The following is a 17,609-nucleotide window of genomic DNA, read 5'->3' on the forward strand; positions in this document are numbered from 1 at the left end:
GCAGTTCCAGAGCTGGGAATTTTCTCCAGAACTTTCTACCTTCTGCACAATAGAGGACAGTATTCCTCCGGTGGGGAAAGTTCCCACAGTATCAGGATTGGACAGGAAAACCAGGCAGCTGTCCTTGGCACATGGGCAGCACAGAGCGGCCCGGGTCGAGTCTGACTGGGAACTCAAGAGGAGGAGGAAGAGGCTGTGGTCTCCGTGTCCACCAGGGACACGGCTGGTGGCAATTATGTGAATGCACCTGGAGGCCGGGTTCAGCAATGGCATCCATGAGCTCTGACGAAGGGTGGTGGTGACTAGCAGGAAAATTAGGAGCATTTGGGTGTTTTGTTTGTCTTGCCTGAGACTCAAGCAAGAATGTTTGCAGTAGTGAAGTCTGTAACAACAACAACAAACAACACCCGGGAAAGCGCTTGATGAGGTTCTGTGATCCAATGAACCTGGAGAGCAGTATTTAAAGACCAGACATGGCACTCTCCTGTACAGCTCCTCCCGTCGGCAATATTCTAGAACAGGATGTTATTCCACCCCCCTGAGTCTCCCCACCTCTGGAAACAAAAACCAAAACCTAGCATCAACTCAAATTTTCTACAAGGAATGGTCTGGAGAGTTATGGGGAGGGTAGAGTGCAGAGCGAGCTCGGGAGCGATGGGACAGACGGGAGGGGCTTCTCCTCCTGTTGCTCCACTTCCTTGGGTGGGGAGGACAGTCCTGCAGAGCAGGACCCCCACATGCTCAGTCCCACTTTATCACTGAGCCTGCCAGACCCATGTCTAGCCCTTGCTGGAACACAGACAGAAATCAGCAAAGAATACATTTTTTTTATTCTTTATTTTTGATCAGTCAAGGGGCTTGAACTTGGGGCCTGGGCGCTGTCCCTGAGCAATTTTGCTCAAGGATAGCATCTACCACTTTGAGCCACAACACCACTTCTGGTTTTCTGGTGGTTCAGTGGTGAAAAGAACCTCATGGACTTTCCTACCCAGGCTGGTTTTGAACCATGATCCTCAGATCTCAGCCTCCTGAGTAGCTAGGATTACAGGCATATCTTTGTACTCTTGTTATACTGTGAATGATCATGGGAGACAGGCATCAGATACTTTCATGTTGTAACAACCTCTGACAGGCTGAGACAGGACAAGACCAGGTGCCCAGCCATGAAATCACAGGAAAGAAAGCCCACAGCAGGCAGCGCTGATCTTGTTCCCACGCAGGTGGTACCAGGACTGGTCAGGAAAGAGGGAGGCCCAGCATGAGCAGAGTGGACCCCTCCGCCCCTGTACCCCACCTGGAAGGAGCTGAGTCTCGACAGCTCTGCCCCTGATAAGTGTCCAAGCCGGTGTCACACACAGGCCTGTCTCTCTTGGGGATTATGCTGTGCCAATGAATGAGACAACAAACAAATCCGTAGAAAAATATTTACATAGAGCCACTGTTGATTTCCTTTAAACACACTGGTGGTTTAACTCGCCATTTTTCTCAACAAGGCAACTTTTCTGGCTTTGAAATCAACTTTTAAGTTGTTGCTTTTGCCCAGAAATCTTATCTCCCCATGGCAAGGCAAAGATAGACAAAGATGGATTAAAAGCTCAATGGTATTCCTCAAAGGAAGAAATTGTGAATCATTATGACAGAGCACAAATAGAAAACAAATGCTGAATTTCTCCCCGAAGGCAAGACAGTCCAAGGCTAGGCTTGACTTCTGATTAGTATCATAAAACTGTACCTATTTGCAACAATGGAAATCATGAAGGATGACTGACAGAAGCTGGAGGAGGTGGGGAGGGGGGTTGTCTGTGAACTAACAAATCATTTTTGTTTCATCTTCCCAGCCAGATGTGTCCCAGTGGCCCAGCCTGGGGCTGTGTCCTCTGGTCATTCATTATTCATGATCACACAAGTGAATCAGGGTTGCCCTGGTTACGGTGGGGCTTGTCTGGGGGTGGGGGGCCGATGGGCTGGGGCTACATAATTGGTGTTGGCTTGGTTACTGGAAGCTTTCAATTCTGAGATGAGATTGTGGGTGATAAATGCAGCTACAAGCCTCAGGAGAAGAAATCCTGACAGGCTTTGGAGAAAATGAGACAGTCACAAAATTAACATGGGCCATGAATGGTCACAAAATTAACATGGGCTGCTAGATGATAAGCCAGTAAGTATCTCAAAAACAACAATAAACCCAAACCCCAAGCCAAAAAACCATAATTCTGACAGACTAGGTGATAACAGAAAAACTAAGTAGTCCAGGAAAATAATAAGGGCCTTCAAAAGTAATGACAAATTGAATCTAGAGTCAAATTTGATCATCTCAACTACCTGGACAACTCTGAATGCAGAGTTTGCTACACAGATTGCACATAGTCCTCCAGGACAGCACCCCACCCTCCCACCCCCAGATGTTGCCTGAGTCCCGGTCACAACTCTGAGCTGGGCACTGGCAGCATGGAGGTTGCCCCACAACAGATTTTTGAAGGAAAGAGAGAGAGAGAGAGAGAGAGAGAGAGAGAGAGAGAGAGAGAGAGAGAGAGAGAGAGAGAGAGAGAGAGAGAGAGAGAGAGAGAGAGAGAGAGAGAGAGAGAGAGAGAGAGAGAGAGAGAGAGAGAGAGAGAGAGAGAGAGATATGCATTAAACCAGCAGGAAGAAGAATCAGGAGCAGAAGGTCACAATCCAGCCTGGGGCCATTGGGAGAGGTCCAGCACCCTTCAGGCCACTTTAGAAGTCAGAAATGTGACTGTAAGGGGTTGGAGGCAGGGCTCCAGTGAGTGAAAGCAGTAGGTGCTGAGTTCAAATTCCAGTCTCAGATCTAAAAAGAAAAAAGAAAAACAATGTGTCTGAGAGCAGGTGGAGGACAGTTTTGCAGGTGGAGTCTGGTCTTAGGTCTGAGGAGCAGAACTTGCACTCATGCCCAGGACTTAGGTTGGAGGAAAACAAAAATAAAATGTATCTGCTAGTTGGAGCTAAGTCAACCAGAACGCTGCCCCTGGGAAGGTGTAAAGTGAGCAAAATAGGCCTTCGGAAAATAGGACAGAGAAAAGTGAAAGCATAACCAGTGAAATAAAAGCTTAAAATACTATATTCCTTAAAAAAACAAAACCCTGCCAGACACCTGTAGCCAATGTGAGATCTGAGGATCACAAAAAAAAAGTCTGTAGGATTCTTCAATTAACCAGCAAAAAGCTAGAAGTGGAGCTGTGGCTCAAATAGTAGAGGGCCAGCCTTGAGTGAGTAAGTTAAGGGACAGCAAGTAAGTTAAGGGAGTTCAAGCCCTGAGTTCAAGCCCCCTACTGCTACAAAAGAAAGAGATGGATTTGGGGGGGGGCGGGTAATGGAGGGAAGGGAAAGAAGGAAATAAAGAGACAGCAAGAAAAAAGAAAGCATAGATTGAAAATCAATAGAGAGAAAAAATTAACAGGATAAATAATCAAAAGATCTTCAAACCTGCCAGGCACCACTGCCTCATGCCTGTAATCCCAGCTACTCAGGAGGCTGAGATCTGAAGACGGCAGTTCCAAGCCAGCTCCAGCAGGTCTGAAAGAGTCTGTATCTCCAATTAAGATTCGTATCTCCAATTAACCAGCAAAAAGCCAGAAGTGGAGCTGTAGCTCAAGTGGTAGAGAGCCAGTTCTCAGTGAAAAAGCTTAAAGACAGTACCCAGTCCCTTAATTTAAGGCCTAGTACCCCCCCCCACACACACATAAAGGATTTTTAAAACTTCTAGTAGCTTTATGATATGTCACATTCTCTGATTTAAAGTGTATAGGTTACTGAAGTTGAATATATTGATGGAGAACTGCAAACAGTATTGAGATATTTTTCATCTCTCCAGAAAAAAGCTCAAATCCTCTTCCCAAACTCCCCATTTCCTCCAGAGGCTCCCAGCTCCAGGAAACTATTAACCTATTTTATATTTCTAAATATCTTCTAAGAACTTTATGTTTCATCTATTAAGGGCTATTCCTGAGCCAGGCACTGATGGCTCATGCCTGTACTTTAGCAACTTGGGAAGAGGCTGAAAGTGGGAAGATCCCAGTTCAAGGCCAGCTTGAGAGAAAAATTCAAGAAATGCCTTCCCATCACACAGCCAACCCATGGTGCCCCACTCCTTGTCATTCTAGGGGCTAATATTTGGAGGATTACAGTTCTAGATCAGCCTAGAGAAGAACAAGAGTGTTTGTAATTCCAGCCATGAAGGAAAAATCTAAAATTAGGCAGAGCTTGGCTCAGGTGCATGCCTGAGAAAGAAATGAGTTCTATCTAACCAGAGAAAAGAAACGAGTTCTATCTAACCAGAGAAAGAAATGAGTTCTATCTAACCAGAGAAAAACAGGGCTGGAGGCATGGCTGAGGAGTATCATACCAGCCAAGGTCCTGAGTTCAAATTCCACTCCCTCCAAAGAGTATTACCAGTAACTATAACAATAAATCAGCAAAGAGTAAAAGAATGTTATGAAAACATATGTTAACCAGAACTGCTCAAAAGAATAGATAAAAACAGATATGTTAACCAGAGAATGGATATCAAAACCAGACAAATCAGCTTCAAAAAAAAAAAAAAAGCAAAAATCACAGACAATTCTTGTCATGGGAACTGAGTCACAGGTCAAACCAAATGCATGCAATTTCATCGTGAGAAGTCAATATCATCCTTCCGATGTGAAAACTAGACAAAGAGTGCATCCAAAGGCAACCTGTAAGTTCATCTCACTGATGAATTTAGATGTGCAAATTCTTCAATAAAACATTAGCCAAGTGAAGAGCGAATAGGAAGTGGGCCTTAAGGTGGGGGTAGGGGGCTGTGTCTACAATGCAATATGAGAAAATCAATGTATGCAAACCACTACATTAATAATCCAGAGGAGGAAGGTCATCTGATCACCTCCACAGAAGATGATAAAATTTATACGCATTTGAAATCCTAGCAAGCCAGGATGGAACAAAATGTCTTAAGTTAACTGATAAGGACATGTCTTCACTTAGAGATTCACAGCAAACACTATGCTAACTCGGAAGCCATCTTGTGAAAGCCAGGAATAAGCATAGGTAGGAAAAGTCCCTAGTGGTCAATCTTTTTTTTTTTTTTTGGGTCGGTCATGGGGCTTGAACTCTGTCCCTGAGCTCTTCAGCTCAAGGCAAGTACTCTATCACTTGAACCACAGTGTCACTTTCAGTTTTCTGGTGGTTAACTGGAGGTGAGAGTCTCACAGAGACTTTTCTGCATGAGTTGGCTTTGAACCTCGATCCTCAGATCTCAGCTTCTTGAGTAGCTAGGATTACAGACATGAGCCATGGGTGCCTGCCCTATTGGTCAATTTTTTGTTCCATCCATCAGCAACACAAGCAGAGGGGCACATCCTTCCAGAGCAGATGCAGCCTTAGCTCCAGAAATGGCCTGAAAGTTTCCTCTGTGAATGTTTGAGTCCAGACCATTAGAGAGGACTGTGACAGTGGCCGATGGAGCATGTCTGGATCATGGAAGCACCACCCAGGGCAGTAGGCTACAAGTTTATTCTGAAAACCTCTGCTGGACAACTGGTGCTCAGGGTTCTAGAAGAATCTCCTTTGTGAGGATAGCACATAACAAGTGTAACTGACAGGGTAAGTAGAGTCGCTGGGCCTTCCAGTGGTTTGGAGAACCCCTGCTTCTCCTGTCCTGTGTTCAGTATCACTCACTACATGGCTGGACTGATTAGGGGAAATCATCTTAAGTAGGCACCATAGCTCATGCCTAGAATCCTGGCTACTTGGGAGGCTGTAGTTTGAAGCCAGCCTGGGTAGGAAAGTCATGAGACTCTGATCTCCAATTACCCACCAAAAAGCCCTAAGTGGAGCTGTGACTCAAGTAGTACAGTGCTAGCTTTGAGCAATGCCCAAGACCCTGAGTTCAAGCCCCAGTACCATCACACATGCATGCGCACATACACACACACACTCACACACACAAACACACTCACACACACACACACACACACACACACACACACAGAATCTTAATGATCTCTCCAGCTGCAGGAGATAATATTTAAATGATCTATTCTGACAAATTACAGGATCAAGGGCTTAACAGTGCACTCAACATTAAGTTCCGTTAAGTGTAAATAACAAAGTCTGCTCACAGGCCATTTGTACTTATTAGAAAATAAAACAATTATCATGAAATGTGCCTGTCAGAGCCACAAAATATTCCAAGGACCCAGTGCTAAACTTAAAAATATGCACCGTCCACCTGCGTACTTTTTTAAATTATGAAACTGAAACGATATTTATAGCAAAGTAAATCTCAGATCTGTGGCATTTTAAGATATTAAGAAGGAATAAAACTCTGAAATGCCAGAGAAACAGTGGAAAAATTGTTTATAATTTTAAGGGTATGGAAGGTTTCCCTAGGCAAGCCAATATAATAAAGAAACTGCAAGGGTGACAATGCATAGATGAATAAAAACAAGGTGAGCATGATATAAAATTTCCCTACAGAAAAAACAAAACACCATTAAAAACAAGTCAAAGCTAGGCACTGGTGGCTCATGTTACTAGCTATTCAGCAGGCTGAGATCTGAGAGTTGTGCTTTGAAGCCAGCCTGGGGAAGGAAAGTCCCTGAGGCTCTTATTTCCAATGAACCAGCAAAAAGTCAGAGATGGAGCTGTGGCTCACGTGGTAGAGAACTGGCCTTACGCATTCAGGCCCTGAATTCAAGCCCTACTATTGGCACACATCAGAAAACAAATAATATAAACCAGTATAGAGATGTCGATTTTTCAATAAAGAAATTAAAATTTCACAAGATCCTACTTTGTTTTGGTCAGATTGGCAATGATAAAAAAATATTTTCTGGTGACACATGCTAAAGTCTGCATGAATTTGGGTAACCAGGCACAGTTACATTCTGCTGGAAAAGTGTCCCGTGGTGTCTTGTTTTTGGATAGCAACATAGGAATAGTTTGACACACACACCTGAACTGTTGCACATGCTCACTGGCTTCAAGACTGCTCTGACAGTTAGCTTTCTAGGTCTCTCTCTCTTTTTTTCTTTTTTAAATTCTAATTGTTAATTTAAAGGTGATTCACACAGTTACACAAGTCATGTAAAGAGTACATTTCTTTTTGGACAATGTCACCCCTCCTCTTGTCTAAATCGCTTTTGTACTCAGCACCATGGCCAGTTCCCCACCACAGCCTCAATCTCCACTCGGTATTTATTGAGTAATGGAACTGAACAAAGGATGATATTCTTTGCCATGCTCATTTGAACAGAATGCCCCTAACCTATCCTTTGTTAAGGGAGGGTGAAACAAACAATTGCACATGCATCCAGGGGCATTCTCCACCATTCTCCAGGCAACAGCTGAGAAAAATCTCCAAGAGTTGATACAGAAATATGATTCGCGCCAGCAATTCTAGCTACTCAGGGGGCTGCAATCTGAGAATTGTGGTTTGAAGCCGGCCTGGGTAGGAAATCCCATGAGAATCTTATGTCTAATTAACACTAAAAAAAAAAAAAAAGCCAGAAGTGGAGCTATGGCTCAAATAATAGAGCACTAGCTCAAGGACAGTGCCCAGGCCCTAGGACAGGTACACAAAAAACAACAAAACCAATTATCATCAAGTTCCCTGATTGATGGATAAAAGCTATGTGAATCCAGGTACTGGTGGCTCACGCCTTTAATCCTAGCTACTCAGGAGGCTAAGATATGAGGATCACAATTCAAACCCAGCCCAGGCAGCAAAGTCTGTAAGACTTTTATCTCTCTCTAAGCTACCAGAAGTGGAGCTGTGATTCACACAATAGAATACCAGATTTGAGTGAAAAAGCTAAGGGACAGTGCCCAGGCCCTGAGCTCAAGGTTCATTGCTGGTACCATAAGTAAAGACATACATATATACATGCATGCATACACACACAAAGTAATGTGAGGGCTGGTGTGCAGAGCAGACTTCCATGTGTATATAAATGTTCCATGCACAAAAATCTGCATAGACAAAGGCTAGAAAGACTAATAAAACAACTTGTGGAAGCAAGGGTGTTTCATAGCAATCCGGAATAAGACATTGGCTTTTGCTATATAACTTTTTTTATTCAGAGAAATGGAGTGAGTTTCAAATTATGCAGTGGGTGGGTGTGGGGAGGGGAGAAGGACATCAACACTACACTTGCCCTATGGATATGTTCTGCATAATTTAAAGGAAAGAAAAACTGGAGTGAAGATGTTGGAAGCAATTTTGGATTTTAAAAAAAAGGCCTACACTGCATGCCTCAGTGGACAGCAATCCTTCCTCGAGCTTGTCTACAAATTTAATATGTTTCTAATTCAAACCTTAAGAACATTGCCCCCCCCCTTTTTATGGTCTGAGACTGGGACTTGAACTCAGTACCAGACGCTTTTGCTCACTGGCTAGTGCTCTACCAACTGAGCCACCCCTCCAAGCCCAAAATCACTCTTCTTGAGTCTGGCTCCTCTCAAATAATACCAAAGCTTGTCTAGAAGACTAAATATTTAAGTGCTTTTGTGAGTAGTAAATTAAAAGTTTGTGTGAATAGGGTTTCCTCTGCCAGTTATACAGATGAAAAAGTCAAGGTAATTAAACTGGTATTGTTCCAGAAGATGAATCAACAGTGAAATGGAACAGAATAAAAGGCAACAGATAGATAGCTGGCACAACCCACTGGCCAGGGATGTGCATATATATAATTAAGCCAGGAGGGGAGATATGGGTCATCTTTGGACCATCCAGTGTACATTTTCTGCTGTTTACTGCCACACATGACTTCCTAATTTTAATTTGGGGATTACCTGAATCCTAGTGGGTTCATTCTGGTGGGGCAGTGAAGCAGATTCCTGTCTTCCTGAGTGTTTTCTGCTCAAGGCTAGGACTTTACTACTTTGAGCTACAGCTCCACTTCTGGATTAATTGGAGACAGGAAACTAATGGACTTTTTTTGGTCCAAACTGGCTTTGAACCATGATCCTCTGATCTCAGCCTCCTGATTAGGATTAGAGGCACGAGCCACAGGTACCAGGCTGAGAGCCAGTTAACTAGGAAAATTTACAGAAGGCAATCAACCCAACTAAAATTCCTTGAACAAGTAGAAAGAAATCTTTTCTTTACCCAACTGAAAAGCTAAGAACTAAAGTGAACATTTACATGAGAACCCAGGAATACAATGAAATGATCTTTCAGCTAGCTCTGGTGCAGAGCTTAATGGAAAGGTTTGTGTTTTGTTACTCACCAACTGGCAGCCTTCTAGCGAGCTGACTAGCTGAGCGTTCTGACAGGAGAGGATGGAGCCTGCCAAATTCAGCATCACACACACACCCGACAGCAGCATGAAAAAGGTGATCTGGACACAAACCAAACACAAACTCGATTATTCACTTGTAGAGGCTCAAGGGAAAGACTGTGACTGGGTGTGACAAAAACCTTTTGATTGGTCAAATAATGACACGAATGACATTCATGTATTTTCCAGGATAGAAAGGGAGAAAGTCTTGGTATTGAAATGCAAATGGAAGCATCAACATAATTTCAGTTTCCTGTAGATGACAGACAAGGTTGGAGGTAATGGTGTGCCTTCTAGCTAGGAACAAACCTGGTGACCTTGTTTTTAGATTCCATTCTCCATAAAAGGAACTAAAGCTCCTAAAAGAAATGGCTCATTCCAGTTGAGCCAGAGAAGGTTCAAGATAAGGCTGAAAGAACTTTTAAAGAATGGGGGTGAGGAATGATAGAGATGCAAAGGCAGGCTAAAGGGCTTTCACTGGCCAAATCATTTCAGTATATATCCAAAAGAATCAAAATGTTTATTTATTCACAGTCCAAATTATGGATCAGAATAGGTGTCCATGAACAGATGGATGAATAAAGAAAAGGTAATAGATGTGCACAATGAGTGTTCACTCAGTCATGAAGAATGAAGTGATGGACTGAGAACATGGCTTAGTGGTAGAGTGCTTACCTAGCATGTATGAAGCCCTGCGTTCGATTCCTCAGTACCACATACACAGAAAAAGCCAGAAGTGGCACTGTGGCTCAAGTGGTAGAGTGCTAGCCTTGAGCACAGAGGGGCTCAGAAACAGAGGCCAGGTACTGAGTTCAAGCCTCAGGACTGGCAAAAAAAAAAAAAAAAATGAAGTAAGGTCATTTCCTGGAGAATGGATGGAATTGGAGGTGATTATGTTACATGAAAGTAAGTAAGTAAGTCAGACTCACCAAGACAAGCAGCAGTACATGTTTTCTAGTGGTAGATAGAGAGAAACCAAACCAAAGGAAGTTATGAAAGCCAAAGGGGGAGGTGGAAGGAGAAGGGAAAAGGGCAGAAACTTGGAAGAGAAGAAAAAGTAACTGGGTAATCAGTTCATTGTGTGCTTATATGAAAGTGTCATGATGTAACTCCTATCTACATAATTCAATGCGTGCCAATTAAAAAGAAAACACACAATGATAGTAAGATTATAATCCCTAAGTCTATATAGGTACATATAGACATTTTGGTGAGGAATGCAATATTCACAGAGTTCCAAGTTATCTCACAGAAGTAGCTCATGATTGCAATCCTACCTACTCAGAAGGCTGAGAATCAGAAACAGTTCAAAGCCAGCCCAGGCAGAACAGTCCATGAGACTCTTACTGTCAATTAACTACTACCATAAAGCCAGAAGTAGGGCTGTGGCTCGAGTAGTAGAGCACTAGCCTTGAGTTAAAAACAAACAAAAAAACCCACTAAGATGAATGCCTAGTCCCTGAGTTCAAGTCCCCGTACCAGCACATAAATAAAGAATTAGGCTAGGTGTTTCAAATGTTAATATCATGGAGAAGGTATTAAGAACTGTTTGTAAATTGAGGGGGACTAAAGAAACACGAAGGCTAAGTGAACTTAAATACTTTAGAAAACAAAATTCTCAACTTTTCTGCAAGTCTGACATTTTCTCTTAATAAATTAGCATAACCTCAAAAACCAAGAATGATAATATAGGGAAGTTTTAGTCTAATTCCCTTTCCTGTCAACAATATAAAATTTTCATATTGTTTTGGGGCTTGAACTCAAGGCCTGAGCACTGTTCCTGAGCTTTTCAGTCAAAGCTAGCACTTTATCACTTTGAGCCACAGCTCTACTTAAGAGTGTTCTGGAGATTAATTGGAGGTAAGAGTCTCACAGACTTTCCTGCCTGGACTGGCTTTGAATTTTGATTCTCAGATCTCAGCCTTTTTTTTTTTTTTGCCGGTCGTGGGGCCTGAACTCTGGGCCTGGGCACTGTCCCTCAGCTCTTCAGTTCAAAGCTAGCATTCTACCACTTATGCCACAGCACCACTTCTGGCTTTTTCTGCTTATGTAGTGCTGAGGAATCGAACCCAGGGCCTCATGCATACAAGGCAAGCACTCTACCATTGAGCCACCTTCCCAGCCCCCTCAGATCTTAGCCTCTTAAGTCACTAGGATTACCGGTGTGAGCCATCAGCACCTGGAAAAAATGACAAATCCTTAGCAAAAAACAATTTCAAAAACTCTCAATAATAACAAGTAGTATTTGTGGCAGGAATGCATGAATAGATACTAGAAAATTCTACTGGAGTTAATTAAAACTCTTAAATCATATTAAGCAGATGAATAATGAGCATAAAACAAATTTTCAGTCAATCATTTTTCTAAACATCTTTAAGTAAGCTAGGAATAGAAGGGAAATTAAATAACTCAATTAAAGATACTTATCAGAAAAAAAAAAAACTTGACAACATAAACATCCAATATGCAAACTCCAGATTATTCCCTGTAAAACTGGGAATAAGAAAATCTGAGCTCGGGCTGGGAAGGTGGCTCAGTGGTAGAGCGCTTGCCTTGCATGCCTGAGGCCCTGGGTTCAATTCCTCAGCACCACATAAGCAAAAAGAAAAAAGCCGGAAGTGGCGCTGTAGCTCAAGTGGTAGAGCGCTAGCCTTGAGGTGAAGAGCTGAGGGACAGCGCCCAGGCCCAGAGTTCAGGCCCCACGACCGGACGCAAAAAAAAAAAAAAAAAAAGAAAATCTGAGCTCTGCTAAAAGTACTGCTTCCCAAAAGTGTATAGCAGTTTCAGCCAACATGATGAAGAATTTAAGAATTTAAGCATTTTTAAATTCTAGGTGTAAGAACTGGAAAACAAGTTTAACATAATCATGCTATAGAATTAAAACTTGGTATTAGCAAACAGCAAATGAACCTTAGACCTGTCCATAAATTCCTTATATGGGACACTGCTATAGAATACAAAAAAAAATTACAAATGTGGAATTTTAAAAAAGGCTAAAATATTGATGACAGGCTATATAAGAAAAATAGAGAAATGTTATTTATATCTCACAACATATAAAAATCATTGAAAATATAGTGAGAATCAAAACTGAACACTTACAAAACACTGTGGAAAAAAGCTTTTCAGTTGCTAGGATTAGAAAAATTAAATATTCTGGGGCTGGGAAGGTGGCTCAGTGGTAAAGTGCTTGCCTTGCATGCATGAAGCCCTGGGTTTGATTCCTCAGCACCACATAAGCAGAAAAGGCTGGGAGTAGCACTGTGGCTCAAGTGGTAGAGCGCTAGCCTTGAGCTAAAGAGCTGAGGGACAGCGCCCAGGCTCAGAGTTCAGGCCCCACGACCGGACCCCCCCCAAAAAAGAAAAATTAAATATTCTTATTAGCATTAGAGCATTAGACAGATGCCAGTGATTCATGCTACTCAGGAGACTGAGATCTGAAGATTGTGGTTCAAAGTCAACTTGGGCAGTCCATGAGACATTTTTCTAATTAACCAGCAAAAAGCCGTAAGTAGAGGTGTAGCTCAAGTGGTAGAGGGGATAGCCTTGAGTGAAAAAAGCTGAGTTCAAGCCCCAGTAACCAGCAAATAAATGTCCTTAAAACACCATGATACACTTATACACTTAAGTCATCTGCATGACAAGAAAAATAACAATTTAGAAAACATCTGCAATGAATATGGAGAACAGAGCATTTACAAAGGGATAACAGAAAAAAATGTCTAACATAGAAATCTGATGGTCAAAGGGTGTAAGAGCAGGTCGTGGGGCCTGAACTCTGGGCTTGGGCACTGTCCATCAGCTCAAGGCTAGTGCTCTACCACTTGAGCCACAGCGCCACTTCCGGCTTTTTCTGCTTATGTGGCGCTGAGGAATTGAACCCAGGGCCTCATGCATGCAAGGCAAGCGCTCTACCACTGAACCACCTTCCCAGCCCCTAGAAGGAAGATTTTTTTTTTTTTAGCAATCACCAAGAAGTAACACCTGCAAGTTAAGGCCAGTCAAGACACACACACACCAGAATGGCTGTACAGGACAAGTGTTCATAAGGGTTCCTGGGTGTGAATGACTGGCAGCCAAGCCAACAAATCTGTAAAATGCTGGTGAGTATAGAACTTAATAAAGCTCAGGAACCATCTGGCAATGGCCCCTATTTGTTTCTTGGTGCAGGAACTCACACATCTGGACAGGTATTTAAGGAAACCCTGTAAGCTGACTACAAATAAAAAGAAAAAAAAACAAAAAACAAAAAACTAGAAGGGGCCTAACTGCCCAGCAATTAGGAAAGGGAAAAACCAACTATTGTCATTTAAACTATTGTGGTCTCCTCCCCATAATATAACAACTAAAATGAACAAATCAGACATGGATGTGTCCCCATTTTGAAGTTGCAGACACAAAGGACAACTTCAAGTTGTGAAAGACCACAAAATAAAAGCGCGTCTATTTGAAGTATATACCCATTTTGAAGTTATAAAACCATACAATGAATGATATCCATACTCTGGTCGCCTCTGGAAAGGGTATGGGCAAGATATAAAAGCTTCATCTAATGCAAGTAACAATTCTATTTGCCAGCTACATGTGAGCGCTAGGAGTGTGGTAATAACTTATTCACTGCTTAGGTGCGTAATAACTTATTCACTGCTTAGGTGCACACAGGTGAGTTAGTCACTGAGGTTAAGAGAACCAGTAGGCAGGTGATTTTTACACTGAAATAAAACGCAGACCAAGGAGGAATGCCCTCAAGAACAAACTGGAGTCCATGGGTGAAATAAATGCAAATCTCTTCTCCAAAACAAATGCCACTCTTCCAAGTGACATTCATTTCATTATTTTTAATGAACTTCACTTTTATCCTCAGGGAAATGGACTGATTTACAACTCCTTTGAAAACAACCCAGATGTGGTGGCTTGCACCTGTAATCCTGAAGAATGGAAGTTCAAAACCAGCTTGGGCAATAAAAGTCTACAAGACTCCATCTTTTACTAGCAAAAAACTGGGCTCCATGCATGGCTCAAGTGGTAGAGCTGCAGCCATAGCAAGAAAGCTGAAAGTTTAAGTCCTGGTACTAGTACACACACAAAATCACTCACTGAACAAAAATGTATTTTGTAAACATTATCTAGCTAGATGTGGAGAAATGCAAGGAGACCAGATACCATGAACCCCTTCTCTCTCATTTAATCCATATAGCTATGACATTTCCCCCCTCATTTTACAAGAAATTGAGGCAGTTTAAAGCTCATTCCCAAACCACCATGCTGACAACTTTGTATGGGGTGTAACTGCAGCTCAACTATAACCTGAAGAGTCATCATCTCATTGCTCTGCATTACAATGCTCTCTTGTTCTGTTTGGCTGTCCTCATATCAGTTTTCCCACATACTCACTCAGTGGCATCAGACTAAAAGATAATAGTTGTAACTTTGGAGCTAATAATCATTCTTCTTGGAATGACTTAGAAAAAGGAAAACAACAAAAAGTAACCTAAGAACAAGAAGCTCATTTAAAAAGCATTAAGGTAGCCAAGTGCCAGTGACTCACGCCTGTAATCCTAGCTACTCAGAAGGCTGAGATCTGAGGATCAAAGTTCAAAGCCAGCCAGGGCAAAAAAGGCTTTATGAGACTCTTATCTCCAATTAACCTCTCAAAAACTAGAAGTGATGTGGTGGCTCAAAGTGCTAAGAGCACTAGCCTTGAGCAAAAGAGCTCAGGGCCAGTGCTCAGGCCCTGAGTTCAAGCCCCATGACCAAAACACAAAACAAAAACCCAAACAGCACAAAGGGCCAAATGCTGGTGGTTTATGCCTGTAATCCTAGCTACTCAGGAACCTGAGATCTAAGGATTTCTGCTCAAAGCAAGTCAAGCAGGAAAGGCTCTTATCTCCAATCAATCACAAAAAAAGCTGGTATTGGAGCTATGGCTTGAGTGGTAGAAGACCTGCCTTGAGTGTAAAAGCTAAAGGACACTGCCTAGATCCTGGGCTCAAACCCCAGTACTGGCATAGAAAGGAAAAAAAAAAAATTAAGGAATAATGTCACATCAACCATACCAGAGACTTTGCCAAGAACATCATACAAACTTCTGATCTACTTATAAAAAAGTGGCATACATGCTGTAAGAACACTGTTTCCTCTTTACAGGTTAAGAATGTCTGTGTGCAAACTAAGAAACCTAACTTCAATTCCTATGATTGAGCTAGGATCTGCACCTACCCAAATACCCAAATGGACATGGCTAATCACCATGCAAGTTTTACACTTTGTTGGGACCCACACTGAAAAATATATTTGCCATTATGATCCAACACACAGGTGAAATGTCTACAAAACGCTATTTACAAAGGTGTGGTGGGTGGTGCATATCTGTAATCCCAGCACACAGGGGGGCAAAGGCAGGATTTCCAGTAAGACGTGCCAAGGTTACAGAGTTCCAGATCAGTTTGGGCTATACAGTAAGACCTTGTCTCAAAACAAAATAAAACGGCCCTATTTACCTTAGGAATAACATGCTGTTTATAAATCATTACATTTCTTTAATAGTTGTAATTTGCAAAGTAAAAAAAAAAACCTCCAGGATTTAAAAATGCTTAACTGTCTCCATAAGACTACCAAAAAAAAGAAAAACAAAAAACAAGTAGAGCCAAGCAACAGAGCTGAGTAATAACTATGAACATAAAAAGTAATTCAGAGAAAATACATTATGTATAAACAGTGCTTGGACCTATGCTTAACAATTACATATTGTAAGGGATATTTTAAAAAGTTGTATCAATGAAGATAAGTTTCTATTTTTATTTTTTTGTAAAGACTTAATTTTCCTTACAAGCTCGAGTTAAGCAACCAGATAGTACTCTGCTTTTATTATTATTACTTTTTTGGCACCAAAGCAACTTGTTCTTTCTTAAATATCTCTTCAAAAAAAAAATCACAGAACAGTTTCCCAACTAAAAGTTAGTATACACTTTATACATACATATATACATACAAAAGAAAAACAGTAAAATAAGCAAAACTGTTCTTTCAATCCGTTCACAAGTGAAAATGTTGGCAACAAATAAAACAACGCTCCTCCAAAGACCATGCGAGCCACATCCTTCCCACCCCTTCCCCCGAATTCTTTCAGTGTATGACATATTAATGGGAGTGTGGGGGAGGGTCCCCATCTCCATGTCTCCACCCCCCCTCCTTTCCCCGGAGTCAGGAGGACGGGGCCGGGGCGCTGGACGGGGGTCTAGCCCTGTTCTCTTCATCCATCAAAGCCTCGCAGTACTGCACGGGCCAGTCCTTGGGGTCCTGGTTGTGGATTTTGGCCACGAACTTCAACACTTTCATCTTGCTCGTCTCCAGGTTGGTGCGGGGACCCCACTGCAGTTCGTAATCCACGGGATCCGTGTGGGGGATGCGCCGGTACTCCAGGTACCGCTGCCGCACGAAGTCCTCTGTGATGAGTTTCTTGGGGTCCCCGAAGATGAGGTGCCGCTTGGTGGGGTACACCCCCAGGCGCCGCAGGAAGTCCCAGACCTCCGTCTCGGTGATGGTGTTTCCCTTCATGAAGATGAGGCCCAGCACGATCATGAGCAGGCCGGCGGCGGGCGTGCCCTGGTCGCCGCGCACCTCGGCGTCCTCCTCCACGGGCTCCAGCGTGTTGACCAGGATGTAGGCGTTGCTGCGCGGCTCCAGCTCCACCAGCTCGTAGCCGAACACGTCGCGCAGGCGCCCGGCCGCCAGGCGCAGCAGCTCCGGGAACACGTCCTTGTAGTCCCCGACCACGTGCTTCAGGATGTCGGTCCGCTTGATCGGGATCTTCTTCTGGTCCTTCACCAGCAGGAACTGCACCAGCTCCGCCACCTTCAGTTCCAGCTGTTTCTGGGTCCGGGGCCCCACGGCCGGCGCGGCCTGGACCCGGCGGCCTCCACCAGGCCCCGGCGCCGGCGCCGACCGGGCGTCCGGCCCGCGGGACGTGCTCGGCGCCTCCTCCGAGACGTCAGCGCTCGGCGACGGGTGGTCTCCGCCGCGACCTCGCTCTCGCTCCCGGTCGGCCAAGGCGAAGGCGCTGGGGCGACCTCGGCTTCGCGGGATTTGCGACATGTCCCCGGGCAGCCGAGCCGGCCGCGGAACTCCTCCGCTGAGGCCCCGCGAGGCTCCGCTCGTAACGGTCCGGAGCGAGGGGGGGGGGGGGGAGGCGAATGCGCCTGCGCGGCGCCGGGCGAAGTTACGGAGGGCGCGCGTTGCGGCCGGCTGAGCCTGCGCGTGTTGCGTCACGAGGACGCGTCCGCAAGGCAGCCCTGGGGGCGGGGGGCCCCGCGGCGGCGGCGGCGGCGG

The 17,609-nt window shown here is 43.8% G+C and overlaps 2 protein-coding genes across 5 annotated transcripts in view; both read right to left on the bottom strand.

Annotated features, from left to right (window-relative positions):
• Entrep2 (endosomal transmembrane epsin interactor 2) overlaps positions 1-17,609 on the bottom strand; it is a 161,435-nt gene that overhangs the window by 27,270 nt on the left and 116,556 nt on the right. For all 4 annotated transcript variants that reach the window (XM_070043115.1, XM_070043112.1, XM_070043116.1 and 1 more), the window contains one exon: positions 9,231-9,341. In XM_070043115.1, coding sequence (XP_069899216.1) covers positions 9,231-9,341 — 111 coding nt within the window. The remainder of the gene's footprint in view (positions 1-9,230; positions 9,342-17,609) is intronic.
• On the bottom strand, positions 16,120-17,449 carry Nsmce3 (NSE3 homolog, SMC5-SMC6 complex component). The gene has a single exon (XM_070043118.1). It carries the CDS (start codon positions 17,373-17,375, stop codon positions 16,485-16,487), a length of 891 nt encoding a protein of 296 aa, XP_069899219.1. The 5' UTR covers positions 17,376-17,449; the 3' UTR covers positions 16,120-16,484.

This window comes from Dipodomys merriami, unplaced genomic scaffold (genome assembly GCF_024711535.1).
Source record: "Dipodomys merriami isolate MVZ:Mamm:240054 unplaced genomic scaffold, mDipMer1.0.p SCAF_33, whole genome shotgun sequence".
In the NCBI taxonomy this organism is placed as follows: Eukaryota; Metazoa; Chordata; class Mammalia; order Rodentia; family Heteromyidae; genus Dipodomys; species Dipodomys merriami.